The sequence below is a fragment of the Aspergillus chevalieri genome, chromosome 1 (assembly GCF_016861735.1).
Source record: "Aspergillus chevalieri M1 DNA, chromosome 1, nearly complete sequence".
Taxonomy (NCBI): Eukaryota; Fungi; Ascomycota; class Eurotiomycetes; order Eurotiales; family Aspergillaceae; genus Aspergillus; species Aspergillus chevalieri.
Window position 1 is genome coordinate 2,615,402 of NC_057362.1, and position 15,045 is coordinate 2,630,446.

General features: G+C 47.8%; 4 protein-coding genes across 4 annotated transcripts; 3 read left to right on the top strand and 1 right to left on the bottom strand.

The window, feature by feature from the left end:
• Nucleotides 1–348: 348 nt before the first annotated feature.
• ACHE_10934S (uncharacterized protein) lies at nucleotides 349–3,168 on the top strand (the record flags this gene model as incomplete). Its single annotated transcript, XM_043284786.1, has 1 exon — nucleotides 349–3,168. The coding sequence occupies one exon, from the start codon at nucleotides 349–351 to the stop codon at nucleotides 3,166–3,168; it is 2,820 nt and encodes a 939-aa protein (XP_043132054.1).
• Nucleotides 3,169–4,341: 1,173 nt separating this feature from the next.
• ACHE_10935A (uncharacterized protein) lies at nucleotides 4,342–5,043 on the bottom strand (the record flags this gene model as incomplete). The annotated part of the gene is made up of 1 exon (XM_043284797.1): nucleotides 4,342–5,043. The coding sequence occupies one exon, from the start codon at nucleotides 5,041–5,043 to the stop codon at nucleotides 4,342–4,344; it is 702 nt and encodes a 233-aa protein (XP_043132055.1).
• Nucleotides 5,044–5,341: 298 nt separating this feature from the next.
• On the top strand, nucleotides 5,342–7,059 carry ACHE_10936S (uncharacterized protein; the record flags this gene model as incomplete). Its single annotated transcript, XM_043284808.1, has 2 exons — nucleotides 5,342–6,385; nucleotides 6,439–7,059. The coding sequence occupies 2 exons, from the start codon at nucleotides 5,342–5,344 to the stop codon at nucleotides 7,057–7,059; spliced, it is 1,665 nt and encodes a 554-aa protein (XP_043132056.1).
• A 5,246-nt stretch (nucleotides 7,060–12,305) lies between these two features.
• ACHE_10937S (uncharacterized protein) lies at nucleotides 12,306–14,681 on the top strand (the record flags this gene model as incomplete). The annotated part of the gene is made up of 1 exon (XM_043284819.1): nucleotides 12,306–14,681. One exon carries the CDS (start codon nucleotides 12,306–12,308, stop codon nucleotides 14,679–14,681), a length of 2,376 nt encoding a protein of 791 aa, XP_043132057.1.
• Nucleotides 14,682–15,045: the final 364 nt, after the last annotated feature.

Here is a 15,045-nt window from a genome sequence, read left to right on the forward strand (position 1 = left end):
GAATGGAGCCTTAAACCCTACCACAAGCCCACCGCCAAGGCGAGGAAAGCGTACGAACGAGCAGAGTGGGACAAGATCGGAGCCGAAGTGCTCCAGCGGATGGGCCCATGGAAAGAGATCAAAACGAGACCAGCTCTAGACGAAACAGTCGAACGTCTCACAGAAATCACGATATCTGCCGTGGAGAACCACACCCCAAACTGACGCCCAACCCCCTATTCCAAACGCTGGTTCACGCCAGACCTTAAAGGCCAACAGACCGAGGTCAACCGCTTACGCCGGAAATGGCAAGAGAGCTGTGCGGAATACGGACGAGATCACGCACGCTCAGGGACCCTCTTCCAAGAGATGCAGCAAAAGCGTCGAGCCTGGACCCGTACTATTGAAAAAGTCAAAAAGTCACACTGGAAACAGTTCCTAGACGGAGCTGGGGAAGGAACGCTATGGAAAGCGGCTACCTATATGAAACCGCGAGAGACCTGGGGTTGCATCCCGGCCTTGCACGTTGATTCAAACGAACTGGTGGAGAACGAGGACAAGGCACAAGCATTTCTGGACACTTTCTTCCCCAAAATGGACCAACCCCTCGAAGACCCACCAGTCCAGGCCCCGTTGGAGCTACCCTGGCCACTAATCACGGAACTGGAAATCCAGCGATCTCTTAAAGCAGCCAAAAGCTCCACGGCACCGGGCGAAGACGGTCTACCGACGCTTGTGTGGAAACACCTATGGAAGTATATAGGAAAGCTCATTACCAGAATCTTCACAGCATCAATTAAACTAGGGCACCACCCAAGACGTTGGCGGAGAGCAAAGATCGTGGTGCTGCGGAAACCTGGGAAGCCGGACTACTCGATCCCTGGGGCCTATCGCCCGATCTCACTCCTTAACACACTAGGTAAACTTCTTGAGGCAGTCATGGCTCGACGACTATCGTACCTCGCCGAGAAGCACGGCTTACTACCCGACACACAATTCGGAGGGCGACCGGGCAGGACCACTGAACAAGCCCTGCTAGTCCTTTCCAACGCGATTGACCAAGCTTGGTATAAACATGGAGTAATGACACTCATCGCGTTCGATCTGAAAGGGGCCTTCAACGGAGTCAACAAAATCAGCCTTGACGCCCGCCTCCGAGCAAAGGGAATCCCAGCCGTAGCTAGAAAGTGGATTGCAAGCTTTATGAGCGAACGCTACGCTAGCATAGGATTTGATGACTTCCGTACCGAGGTCGCCCTGCTAGTCAACGCAGGACTGGCGCAGGGCTCACCCCTCTCACCCATTCTGTTCACATTCTTCAACTCCGACCTGGTCGACCAACCAGTCACCTTTCGTGGTGGCGCATCAGCGTTCATTGATGACTACTTCCGCTGGCGAGTAGGCCGCTCAGCCGAAGAGAACCTAGCCAAAATCCAGTCAGAGGATATCCCTCGCATCGAAGCGTGGGCGCAACAGACTGGCTCCTGCTTCGCAGCTGAGAAGACCGAGCTTATCCATATCACCAGGAGAAGAAGCGAGCAACTACAAGGGCAAGTAGTCATAAACGGGAAAACTGTCAAACCATCACCCACGGCGAAGCTACTGGGTGTGATCTTCGACCATGAGTTGCGGTGGAAAGAGCATGTCCAGCAAGCCATCAAACGTGCCACCAAGGTAACCATTGCTCTGGCCGGACTGCGACATCTACGCCCAGAACAGATGCGACAAATTTACCAAGCGTGCGTCACACCAGTGGTAGACTATGCGTCAACGGTCTGGCATGACCCTCTACGTGATAAAACCCACCTGCGCCACCTAAACACAGTGCAAAGGGCCCCTCTGGTTCGTATCCTGTCGGCGTTCAGGACAGTAGCGTCCGCCACTCTAGAAGTGGAAGCACATGTCCTTCCAACACACCTCCGCCTCCGCCGCCGAGCACAATATACCATCGCGAGACTCCACACTCTACCTCGTATTCACCCTATTTGGGGTGCGCTCCTCCGAGCTCAGAGACGAAGGAACAACATTGGAAACTACGCTCGGTTCCCACTGGCGGAAGCTCTAAAGACTATGGACTTACAAAGATTGGATGAACTAGAAACGATTGACCCAAGTCCACTGCCACCGTGGCGAGCTGAACCCTTCGCGGAGATTGAGGTTGGATCGGACCGAGAAACGGCCGTGGAGCGAGCTGAAACTACACGGTCCACATCGGATATTGTTGTCTACTCAGATGCCTCTGGACGCGAGGGTCACCTAGGCGCTGCCGTTGTGGCACTCGACAGCAACTTGGAGACTGTCGAATCTCAACAGATTCAAGTAGGACCAATGGACCGCTGGTCGGTTCATGTAGCGGAGCTTATTGGCATCTTCTACGCTATCAGCACAGTGTTTAAAGTTGCCCATCAGCCCTCAGAAAGCTTAGAAAGGAGACGGAGAACAGCGACAATACTGTGCGACAGCCGATCAGCCTTGCAGGCGACTCAAAATCCGACGATCAAATCTGGACAGCGGATCATCCATGCGATCCTCCAGGCTGCCACAGAGGTCCAAACAAAAGGAATCGCGTTGCGCCTTCAATGGGTGCCAGGGCACTGCGATAACCCTGGAAATGACGCTGCAGATCAACAGGCCAAGGATGCTGCACGCCCAGGCAAGACGCACCCCTTCCGCCCACTACTCTCGAGGGAGAGCGCGCGCCTCCACGGCAATATCCTTAATCAGTGGGAGCAGGAATGGAGGTCATCCAACAAAGGTGGTCACCTACGAAAGATCGACAGCACCCTACCAGCAACTCACACGAGGAGGCTATATGGGAGCCTGCCCAGGAACCGAGCGTACTTATTAACACAGCTACGCACAGGCCACAGTTGGTTATCTACCTACGCGAAAGCCTTTCGCTTCCGCGACGACGACCGGTGCGTGTGCGGCGCACAAGAAACTGTCACCCATGTGCTGGTGGATTGTCCAGATCTGAGGGACATTCGAAGAGAGCTACGGAGGGAAGTAGGGGACGCGCTCAGTAGCGTCTCGAGTCTACTGGGAGGCTCGACCGTAGGTAAGAAAGGTAAACCAGACACCGTCTCAAGAGCAAAGACGGTCAAGGCCGTTTTGGACTTCGCCGAGGCGTCACAGCGGTTTTGGAGTCGCGCGCCACGAGGGCAGCCTAACAATGGGAACGGCAGTTAGGCCACGGCAGGCCTTGACGAGGCTCTAAGTTCGTTTTCAGGAAGCGGAACACACTACATGTACATACGCGCGGATATATATAGTCGAGGTAGCCTGCATATCGCTTTCGAGCGAGGGGTCAGGGTAAATGATATCAACCAACCAACCAACCAAGCTGTAGATACATGATATCGCTTTCGAGCGAGGGGTCAGGATAAATGATATCAACCAACCAACCAAGCTGTAGATACATGGAGGGCGAAAGAACAATTCCTGTCAGATAGGTGGTTGCGGTATTGCAGCCTTGAATACATAGATATATCCAGTTAGCAATGGTCTCTGTATACATAGTTGGCTGCATGCGCATGCCTTCTATGTATCATTACTCAAACATACCTTTGATTTCGTCATTCTGTATGAACTTTGAAACAAGAACGTCTCCCATTAGGAATAATCCATATAAACGACTTGCATGCTTCCTTGTCCCGTTTGGTATCTGACTTGGCGCTTCGTGGTCCTGTAGTCAGATTCCATTCTGTAGTGTCTTCGATTGGTGCATTCTTGACACCTGGGTTGAAGAGTAACCACGTCCACAAATGTTGTTTGAGTCGATGTCGGCATATCAACAGGAGTCTGAAGAGGTAGTTGTTGTAGAAAAGACTGGCACATCATACCAACCATACCCTTCTCAACCAGAGAAGCGTCGATAGCATTGACTGTCTCTTTGATTTTCAACACCATTCACAACCAAGGATCCTCTAACTCTTCTCAAACAGCCATGCTACAGTGAGATCTCCCAATGAGGGAATCTGCCCAGACCTTTGTAAGAGGGCTGTTTTGTAGCTCGTTGGAATATAGTATTATGGAGATCTGACTGAGACAGAACTACCACCGATTAGTATCATATTTGACCTCAAATGTCTCTAGTACTTACTGCTCCCTCATGGCAACATCAGAAAGTGAAACAGTTCCTTTCAACAGGCCAAAGTGTCCAGCTCTCAGTGTCTGACTTGGAACTGGCATGTTGGCAGTAGCCGCCGTGACATCGAGAATATCAAAGTGGCCAAATCGATTGCCTGCCCAACAAATGAACCGCCTAACTACAACCCTAAACAGAATGTAGCTCGCCTTGTATGCACCCAGACACAAAGAGCTACTAACAGATGTTGCGCGATATCATAACAGTCTCTGTAATCATGATTTCTGGCGAAATTGTCTCCCCTTGCTGTTCTTATGGCGACTTGGTCGGGGAGATTTAGGCTCTTTCGAATTCTCCTGCAAGCGTTTAATGCGTGCACTCCTTCGGGGTTCAGCGTTCAATCGTTGGGCTCTTGGTTTCCGAACACGTTTCTTAGGACTATTTGGTATTTGAGTCGTACACTGGTCTTCAGCGGCCGGATGTGGATGAATAGGGGTCGGCGTGAGATTTTTCAAAAGTTCCGGAAGCACCTCCATGATATAGTTAATGCGGTTAATGTATGCATCACTTTTAATGAAGTCCCATGCATATTGGCTGACAACTCTGAGTTTCTTGATGTCCAAGTAGGCAAGATGAGTGTCCAAGTATGAAAGATGATTCAGGAGAATTGTTGTCCGGCAAGCTTTAAACTGCGCTTCTAGTTCCCCGTTTATCTTCTGCAGCCCAGCTTCTATCACTTTGAAATCATCGATTGTAATTTGCGCGCAGTCTTGGGTTTCAACGAGGCCTTTCAAAATATCGAAAAACTTCGCATTATCATGAATGGAAATGCACCGCTGATTATACTTGCTCGATAAATAATCCATGTCGGCCGATGTCATACCTCGCTTTAGGAGATAGTTTCTGCACTTTTCGACTGGATGCTCCGTGTCGTCTCTTTGTGAGAGTGGAGGCCTAGAAGATACAGTGGTATCCATGATGGGAGGTGATTGTGGAAGTGTATGTATAAGTGAGTCAGGATGTGTTCTGGTGTTTGGTGCTCTTTCGCGTGATCTTAAGTGACGCAGTGAACTTGGCAAATCCCCCCCTGATGCGGAAAAATAGACGGGCCGAGACTGGCAGGCGCCAAAACACGTACGCTGGATTAAGAGCAGAAAACAAACTGTTCACTCGCCTCCTGTATGATTCTTCAGGGTATATGTGCACTTCTCATTATTCAACCGGATATCGAGCTCTTAATTTTGTTTTATATATATATTTTGGCCTTGTTGGTCTATGAGACTCCACTCCGACTCCCTACTACCTCACTTCACCTTGCGGATATCACTTGTGGAATTGGCAAGTATAAGTATCTTTGGCTTTAATTTTCCTAAAATTCTTGATTTTGGGGCGAGATACAGAATGAGTTTTCCACTCACCCCGCCTCCAGATACTGGGAAAGAATCCATTGATACTCCAATATATCTCATTCCTTTGTCAAAATCAACTTGCTCCTCCTTTCGGTTGCAAACAAATCAAAAAAGACTAGCTCCCTCAACAATTCCATCGCATATTTCCGACCTGGAAGATCTCGGCCCGGTCTGGAGAGCTGGAGTTTCCAACGCACTCAGGCTAGCACCGAGACTCGAGATAACCCGTTACACACTCGGGTCAGACAATAATAGCGATATTGTTATTAAAACAAAAACTGAAGATGAATGTTGGGTGAATTCCCAGCATTGCCAGCTCATCCCAGATCCTGACGGGGCTGCCATCACTGTGTCCAATACATCAAGGACGACTTTCACCGTGCAGAACATTGACAAGCGCGACCCAGAGTTGGAAATTTTGCCAAAACGCACCATTTCTATTAGCCACAGTAATTGGTACCTTACGCTTGGACGAGGGCTCAAAATCCTTGTGATTGTTTTGCCGCCCCATCCAGATATCCACCAAAGACCGCTCATCCACAGGAGGTCAAAAAACCCCACCAAACCGCGTTTGAATGATAAAACCGCTCTTTCCTCAACTCCAAAGAGAATACCCAAAAGGAAAAACGGCAGAATCGTACGCCCTAAAAAATGTCAAGGTCACAAGACACATGAATCTGTGGCGTTCACTCGCAAAATCAACATACCGATTCCTAAGCGTGGTACCAGTGGCGAAAGCAGCAGAAGGAAAGAAATCATCACTTCCACTGACAAAACTCGGGTATTCAAATCCCAGCGCTGTGGGATCGTCGTTGCAGCCAAAGAATTTCAGGATACAAGGTCGAATTCAGCAGCTAAAGTCTGGGAAAACGAGAAGGCGATTCTGGAACATTTAAAGGGACACCAACATGTATGTTTTCCTCTCAATGGCCAATGTATGCCATTCCTAACCCAAACCGATAGCAACATATTGCGAATGTAGTAGACCATGACGAGCCTCTTCGGATTTTATACCTTGACTACATTGCGGGGATAGATCTTGAGAAGAGGGTCACTCCAAGTGGCTTTTCCACGATAACAGAAGTTCAAAAACACATTATATGGACGGACATAAGCAGTGCCTTGGAATTCCTTCACAGAGAGGGTGTGATCCATAATGATGTCAAACCGCCGAACATCGTTTTAAGCGAAGAGAGGGCAGTTCTTTGTGACTTTGGGTTAGCCACAATGGGTCCCGAAGAGCACTATTGGGGCACGGCGCCCTATGTTTCTCCGGATATTCTAGTTGATGAAAAACGGTCAGAGCCTGGTGATATATGGGCCCTAGGAGTTACTATGCTCTTTGTGATCGGCTTGATCCCGCTGCCCAAACGTTCCTGGGTTATCAAAGATATAACGAACGATAAATCGAGGGCATTACTTTCAATGAACCGCTGGCTACAGGAAATCCGGCAGACTTGTGTGCGGATTCCTGAAAAGTTTAGCCTGCTTCGACGCATGCTCACTGAAAATAGAGAAGAACGAATCACTGCTACTCAGCTTTCAGAAAGTCTTACACACAGATCACACCTCAAAGTTCGTTAACAGATATATGTCTAAGGGCAAGCCCATGGGTCTACAGCTATTACGTGGCCCACAATCCTTAAAACGGACTCTCGTTCAGCATAGGAACATACAAATAATGATGATCTCTTTCGCGCGGCTTAATGCAAACTGGGATCGATTGTGCTAGCAGGCTCATCGACGAAGGGGGCGATTGAGGATGTGCTGGAAATATAGAGATATTCCTAGGTCTTGGGGCAAATCTAACTGGAATTCAAAGATTTGCCATTTAACACATGTGGTTGGTTGACTCGTGGAACTATCGACACCAGAGTGACTTTCCTCTTCCTGTACGCCTTCTTTCACCGCTATTGTTAACACGCACATCATCTATTGTCTGAAGTATTCTTCTCATTGCTTGTCAATCTCTTCTTGCGTTTGTTGGACAAAGTTTTGAAGGTTCACCTTTACAGGTTGTATAAATGCTCAATGACTATTAAACAGTACCGGGATACTGTGCCGGGTCTAATAGGAAGTATTTTATCCCCAAGGGGAAAAGAAAAGAAAAAAGAAGCCGATTTCAGAGGATGGTGAACGCTCGATTGAGATGCGTCCCTTAAGAGCTTTCAGGATGTATCGGCCGTCAACTTGCCAAGGTTCCTTTCATCTCCTTCCTTTCTGTCAAAAGGCAAGCGTTAACTAAGCTGCAGCCAGTCCTTTCTATATAGCTCAAGAAGGTTTTCAGCAACTCCTTTCGCCCGGAGCCTTGATGTCTTCGCTCATTAGGACACCAGCGCGGATAACGAAATGCAAGATTTTTGAAGGGTCATCAGTTGTCTTACATAATAATTTACCTCCTTGATCTCTGTCCAAACCTTGTTCAAAACATGCCTTAAATGTGAGGCAGATTCCCCGCATGCGCAAGGTGATCTTTTTGCTCGGCCATTCAGACTGGCGGGGAACTTGGCCAGGAATGGCTCATTATGCAAGTTGCGAATTTCCGCCTACTGTTAGCCGCCAATCTCACCCTGTTAGGACCGTCGAGGGGGAGATAGCATCAGCTGCTATCATTTCTCCGCCGCCAAGAATTCGAAATTCTGAGTCTCATGTCACTGAATAAGTGCTTACGGCCCTCCTATGATTGGTGGCTATCTCTGGCGACGCAGTGTCAAACGCAGATTGAAGGCTTCCATAAATTCCTGTATGACAGAAAGAAATATACCAATATAATTACACTATGTGTCCCGGTCCGAAAAATACGTACTCCGACCTGTCCGTGAGGATTGGTGGAATCCCATGGTAGATATTCCGTCAACTAGGTAAAGCCTGCTGCTGATGCTGGAAGACCTGCCACTTGGCATCAAATGCCCTTCTCTGGTGATCGCTACTCTAAATTATTTTCGCTGATACATGTGTGTCACGAGAAAAAAGAAAGAAGCAAGGACAGGTATAACGGCAGGAACGGCAGGGAACCAGCCACTGTTTTTTTTTTTTTTTTTTTTTTTTTTTTCTGGTTTGTCTGTAGCCCTTGGGCAACCAATGGATACCAGATAACTATGGGGTGAGAAGTTTTATCGACAGTCACTAGCAACAGAACTAGTACAACATGAATAACTTATTGTGAATCCGAAATGAAGTCACTGGCAGATATATACCTCATGAGAGGATAAAAAATCCTTCGTATATAGTTATGGACCAGCGCAACCCCAAGAATTATGAAGGATGTAATAATCGCGGGACCAAGAGCATTTCGTAAGATGAAAAGCCCGAGGAGGAACAAATTCATCGTATATATCCCCACGAATAGGTGATTCAAAGCTTCCCAATACAGCCAACCAGCGGTTTCTTTCTTAGTTTCGAGGACATATATAACCTGGTAGGCATGAACGATCAGAAAAAGTCCAAATACAGTCATGCCGATTGGTAGAATGAGTGGCGAAATAAGAGAGAAAATTATGCCTTAATCGTATTCAATGTTAGTTTATACTTGTATGCTGGGCTGGGATACGGACATATGCAGACTAAATTCGTAAAGACAGGATATATGAGGCTCCATTGGACCAGTTTAGGGAAGGTATTCTTTTTCCCACGGGTCAGGCATGCCCAAAGGCTCTCTGGAAGCTGAAATAGTACCATAACACATTGGGTGACAGTCTGCAAAAGTAGATAGGAGAAAAAGTAATTGCAGGCTTTTGGCAGATTCCTAGCTAGAAGCGAGGGTACCGACTGGACATCGCCCAAAATGTCGGGAATCATGGTTGTCACGCTGGAAGATACAGAAACCACCAGAAATACCTGGATGTAGAGGAATACAAAGTAATACCTCTGTATCAGAATTTCAACTTCCGACTGTTCAAACTGCGGGTAAGATTTTGCCAGGAGCTGTATAATAAAAGGGAAGCAGTACATCAACATGGACAATGCTGCTTGAGGCGCCAAACCTTGGATGGCACTCATTTGACGGTTGGATAGAACATTAAGACCTGAACTGATGACATCCAAATAGACGAGCTGTGATAAGAGACCAGTCATTGAGATCGGTATTGCCCAAAATATAGCAAGAGTATTCAAAACTGCAGTTGTGCCCAAAATCCGTAGAGCTCTCACGCGCCAGTTCTGGTAGATAGAGAGCTCATCCAGTGCCTCGCCATCAATTGCAATGGCGTTCATATTGAGAGGTACTGACGATGCTCTGGCCTGCAAGACAAGATGTGCGGTAAAAAGATCAGGGAAATGAAGTATAGCAACACTTTTGAGTGCTTCAATCTCTTTTCTGAGCTTATGTATGGCTAGGATAGAATGAAGTTCTGGTGTCCTCTTTTTAACCAATTTCCAAAAGGTAGAAGCAATATCAGTGTTTTCAGATAGGTTTCGTCTTGTACATTCCAGTTTTTTATGGAGATCGTTTAGCTCAACCTCCTTTATATCGCAAATTTCTTTCCTTGGAAGGATCACATCGATTGTACCTCCATTGTATTTTGAATAGACTTGCTTTAAAATTGTCTTTTTCCACATACGTGGCGGTATCTCAGTAACAAGGACAGCGGTCACAGCATTTGCCCTGGAAGGATGATGGAGGTAAGACTGCCTCATTTGCACAGTTGTCCTGAATTCAAGAAGCAAGAGACGAAGAAGGTGAAGATTTACCATGGTTGCCACCAGAACGGTTATCCAACATCGAACATCTTGTCCATTCTGGATGCTTGCTATACTGAGTCTGTCGAGACCGCTCATACTGGTACTTCTTGCAGTGTAATTTACCGGCAGCAATGTCGGTAAGACAAGTAGAGTCATTGATGTGAAAATTTTCAAGGCCGTTTGTATGAGTCGCAAAAAAAGATAGCAGTCAAGACCATGCTTATTGATCAGATTCGACTTGTTCCGAAGTAGATAGCATAAGCGACATATCCAAAGGAAACGCCCTCTCGGTAGTTTCTCGACGCTATTGTCCACCATGAATCTTGGTTGGCTGTTCATTCTGTTAACAAGTATTATAGAAGGGAAAGGAGAAAGGAAGAAAAGAAGACTCACAAAATTTCGCAATTGTTGTCCTTCAGAAAAGTGAAAAGATATACAGCAGGCACGAATATGCTTATGTAGACAACAAATGATATAAAAAAGGATTCAGCGGAAAGCCCTTCTTTCCTTTGGGCCTTGCCTGCCGCATTGTTCATGGTACTGTTTAAATCGGAAAGATTCATCGCCGGGTCTCTTCAGATGGATGGGGAAGAGCGATAATCCTAAGCACTAATTTCAATCTAATAAAGTACATAGAGCAGCCTCCTGGCTGCTTCAGGGCAAGATATTCTTGATAATAGTTTTCATTGTCCCCTCTTCCTTTTAAACTGTCTTAATCTGACACAAAGAGCAGGCCGAGGAGAACAAGTGCGACAAGCGTAGTACTAATATATGTTTCATGTTTTGTACTGTAGAACGAGGACCTGTGAATTCCCTGTTCCGGTTAGTTTTGCCGTTTCTGGTATAGCCTCCCAATACGCCGTACTGTAAACGCCGCCCGCCTGGCTTTCCAATATAAAAGAGCCCTCCCTCACTGTTCTGACCTCGTCCCCTCCCAAATCTTTTTTTCTTCCCAAACTCCCTCACATATTCTGCACTCATCCATATTCCTGTCCATTTGAACTCCTCCACCCCCTCATTTTTTTTTCTTTCGGAAATTGCGGCTGCGCCCTCTCACCTCCACTTCCAGTTTCCTTTTCCTCGTTTACGTTGACCGGCGTTTCGAGCTGAATCTGTCTCTATTCTTTATACAGTGAATTAATTCATATTCTCTGCTCCCCTATCTTCTACTAAAAAATGAATTTACATGAGGTCTTGCGTTTTCGGCCGCTCTTCATTAATGGTATCCGCCCTTTCGACTCCCTTATCAAAGGAAAGATATTGACTCCAGGCTTGACAGACTCCCAAGGCTGATTACAGCTTACAATCGACCCCATTCGGTGCCCGTCCTGTCTTCCACTTTCGCCCTAACCACGCCGATCCCATGTGTTGCGTATGCGGTTGGAACGCTCAGATGACAATGATTTAGCATCCGGGAGAAACAAATCCAATGGCATAAATGCCTCACCTGTGGTTTTGTTGGTTATTTTCGCCACAAACACTGGTCACATTCCCGCGGAGGCGGTTTTGTAAAGTCTGGAACCAAACCTCACTGCCAAGTGATGAATGATTGGAGCTCTGTTGTCAACTTTCTGGTCTGCTGCGTCCCATGACACGCTACTGTGGAAAGGACAATGCTACAAGAACAATCATTTGCTGATGCAGAATTTCTTGGCAAATGATACTATGCTCTCGTGCTCTCATGACCATAACACTGATTTCACACCTTGCTTTGAGCAATACGGGCAAGAGCAATACGGGCAACATTTGGTTAATATTGCCATTGACTGGGCATAGTGACTGTAGGACGACCGTGCTGTAGTGGATTTTGGCATCAAAGTATAGTTTATCGTCTCACATCCATTCATGCTGTCCTTGTAATGTCGAAAGCATATCAGGCTTATCCTTGTCTTTACAAAAGCAGCATCACCGCCTGGGGGCAGATTGAGATTTCAAAATCAGTGTAGTTCTGTTGGAAATTGTCGCATTCGTACTTTCAGCTGAGACAGGGTGTAACGCGTTCCGCATGACGTATTTACGAGGCGTCTTGAGCAGCACTGATGGGTTAGCCACGCCAATCATATGTCGACAACTGCAGGAAATACTTGATGCCTAAGGCAGAAAGCGTCCGCGCTAGCTGGATTAGTAATCGAACATAAACTGGTGCTCGGATGCCACATCGCGACTTCTGTCATGCGTTGTGTCATGCATGGTGTCCTAACAGCGGGTCATCCACTAGCTTTTTGAAGACAGATTTACCGCTAGTTATGCAGGACGATATTGCTGAATTACGACGTCAACTGGATGAAGAGAGACGGGCAAGGGAAGAGGAGAGACGGGCCAGAGAAGAGGCGGAACAGCGCCAGGAAGGAGAGAGACGGGCAAGGGAAGAGGCGGAACAGCGCCAGGAAGAGGAGAGACGGGCCAGAGAAGAGGCAGAACAACGACTGCAGCCCAACTCTCTATTTCGCCTTCTCGATCGCTGCCACGAATCTCTGTCACAGACGATCCGAGTCGAGACGAACGCGACCCTGACGACCCAAGGCAACGTGACTGACCCCGTCAATCGATATTTTCCCAAGCGGATTGTTCCATGGCTTGATTTCCCTCAGATCCAGGAGCAAATCTGGAAGAAACTCGAGCGTGCAGTCGGCTTTACCTCACGTCCGCTCTTTCCTTCCGATACCCAGCTAGACTATGTCGCAACAAATGTCCAAGACCGACCGATTTACTCAGAAGCGACTTTACGAAATTTCGAGCGAGACACTGTGGATAACTTTGTTGAAAAGATTGTCGAGGCATTACGAGGCGATGAAACATTGCAACGGGAGTTTGGTATTGAGGGCCGAGTGGCCTTTTATGACCGCACAAACTCAACCTCACTGGATGACAATTTGGAGATGCATCTTGACAACGCACCCCGTCAACCAACAAACACCAGCCGCGGGAGAGGTAGAAGAAAAGGGAAGGGGAAACAAATGGGTCAAAGTCAGACAAGGGCTCGCTCACGAAGGCGGCGCAATCGCCGTGCTGATCAGTTCTGTGTTCATGTCGTGGCTGATGAGCGCCAGATACCAGTATATGCGGTGGAGTTTAAAGCCCCTCACAAGCTTACAGTCGCGGAATTAGTCGCGGGCTTGCACGAGATGGACCTGGCCCGCGATGTTATTGATCAGGAAGGAGACACGTTTGAGTTTCATACCACCCGCCTTGTTGCCGCTGTTGTCACTCAAATATTCTCATACATGCATGACTTGGGGATACAGAACGGGTGTATTCGGACAGGGGAGGCATTTGTCTTTCTACATATTCCAGAGGATCCCACAATAGTTCAATACTACTTGTGTTTCCCAAATCAAGACGTGCAGGCAGGCGATGAGAGCCGTCTCCACCGGACTGCTGTGGGCCAGATGCTTGCGTTCACACTCCAAGCGCTGGCTGCTGAAACTCCGTCCCAAGAGTGGCACAATACCGCACATGAACAGCTCTTGACCTGGAAAGTCGAATACTTGGACGTCTTGCGCGATATTCCCGAAACAATTCGCAAGGAGCCGCCGCCCTCAAATTATCGGCCTTCATACTGGAAACCGAATCCAAAGACACACAATACACGTTCCTACGCTCGCTGTAATCCAGGCGTATCTACCCCGGTAGGCTCGCCAAGTGAAAGCAGCGATAGTGACGAGGATATGCCTTCGCCGTCCACCGCACCAGCCGCGCGCAGTCGATCAAGTCGCGGGAAAGGTAAACATCTATCAACTGGCAGACGCGAACGGGCACCACCCGACCGAAAAACAAAGCAAACTCCTTCTCAAAGGGTGCAGAGACCGTACTGCACCATGGCTTGTATCCGCGGTATGGTCAACGGGGGTCCTCTGGATAAAAAGTGCCCTAACTGGCAACATCACGGCGGTCAGAGGCATCCAATGGGCCCGCAGGAGTTCACGCGCAAGCTGCACCGTCAACTCGTCCAGAATCGAAATAAGGGTTTTGAGCCGCTACACATCCGTGGTCGGACGGGGTATCTCATGAAAGCGACTCTATTGTCTCATGGGTATACCGTAGTCATGAAGGCTACAACGAAGGAGAATCAGCATGCCCTCAAAACAGAAGTTGACAATTATCGCAAGCTCCGAAGCTTGCAAGGATATCAGATCCCGGTCTGTTTAGGCGACTTTGAGCCAAGCATCGCATACTGGTACCACGGTCAGGTAATGGCACATATGATGATCCTGAGCTGGTCTGGAACTAGGCTTCAGCGGATAATCAAAGACGAAAATCTGGATTTCTTCCACAAAGAGCGAAAGAAAGCTCTGAAGTCCCTCCAGAAGTATGGTGTTGAACACAAAGACAAAGAGTGGCGTAATATGCTGTGGGATGAACAGACCCGCAGTTTGGTTGTCGTTGACTTGGAGGACATGGAATGGCATAAGCGGCCTCGGCCTTTCCAACCAACACCTGGCAATTCATTGGGTCGTCGTATCGTCCTGAGAAGGAAAAATGAACGAAGGCGCCTATCTAGTCGAGCTGCTGTCTGTACATCATGATGGCACTGGAAATGGCCGCCGCTTATCACTGTCCCGGTCTTATTCCCTGTGCGCCTTGTTGACTTCGGATTGTTGTGTTTTCCTGGCGAAAACCACCGTTCGGAGGAAGATGATGGTTTGGCTTTCGGCGTGATCAGCCATTTCTTGAGTCATCCAATTAATACGCTACTTAATTATATTCGGTCAAGCGACTGGAGGGGTTCACCACACGGCGATGAAATAATCTTAGTTTTAGCAAGCACTTTCTAATGTCACGGTGGCAGGTCAAATAGCAATAACCAAAATTAAAATATTTGTAACCATATATGGTGAATATACGAGAAATATGGACTGACTACTCTATGTTTATCTGACTGTCATGGTC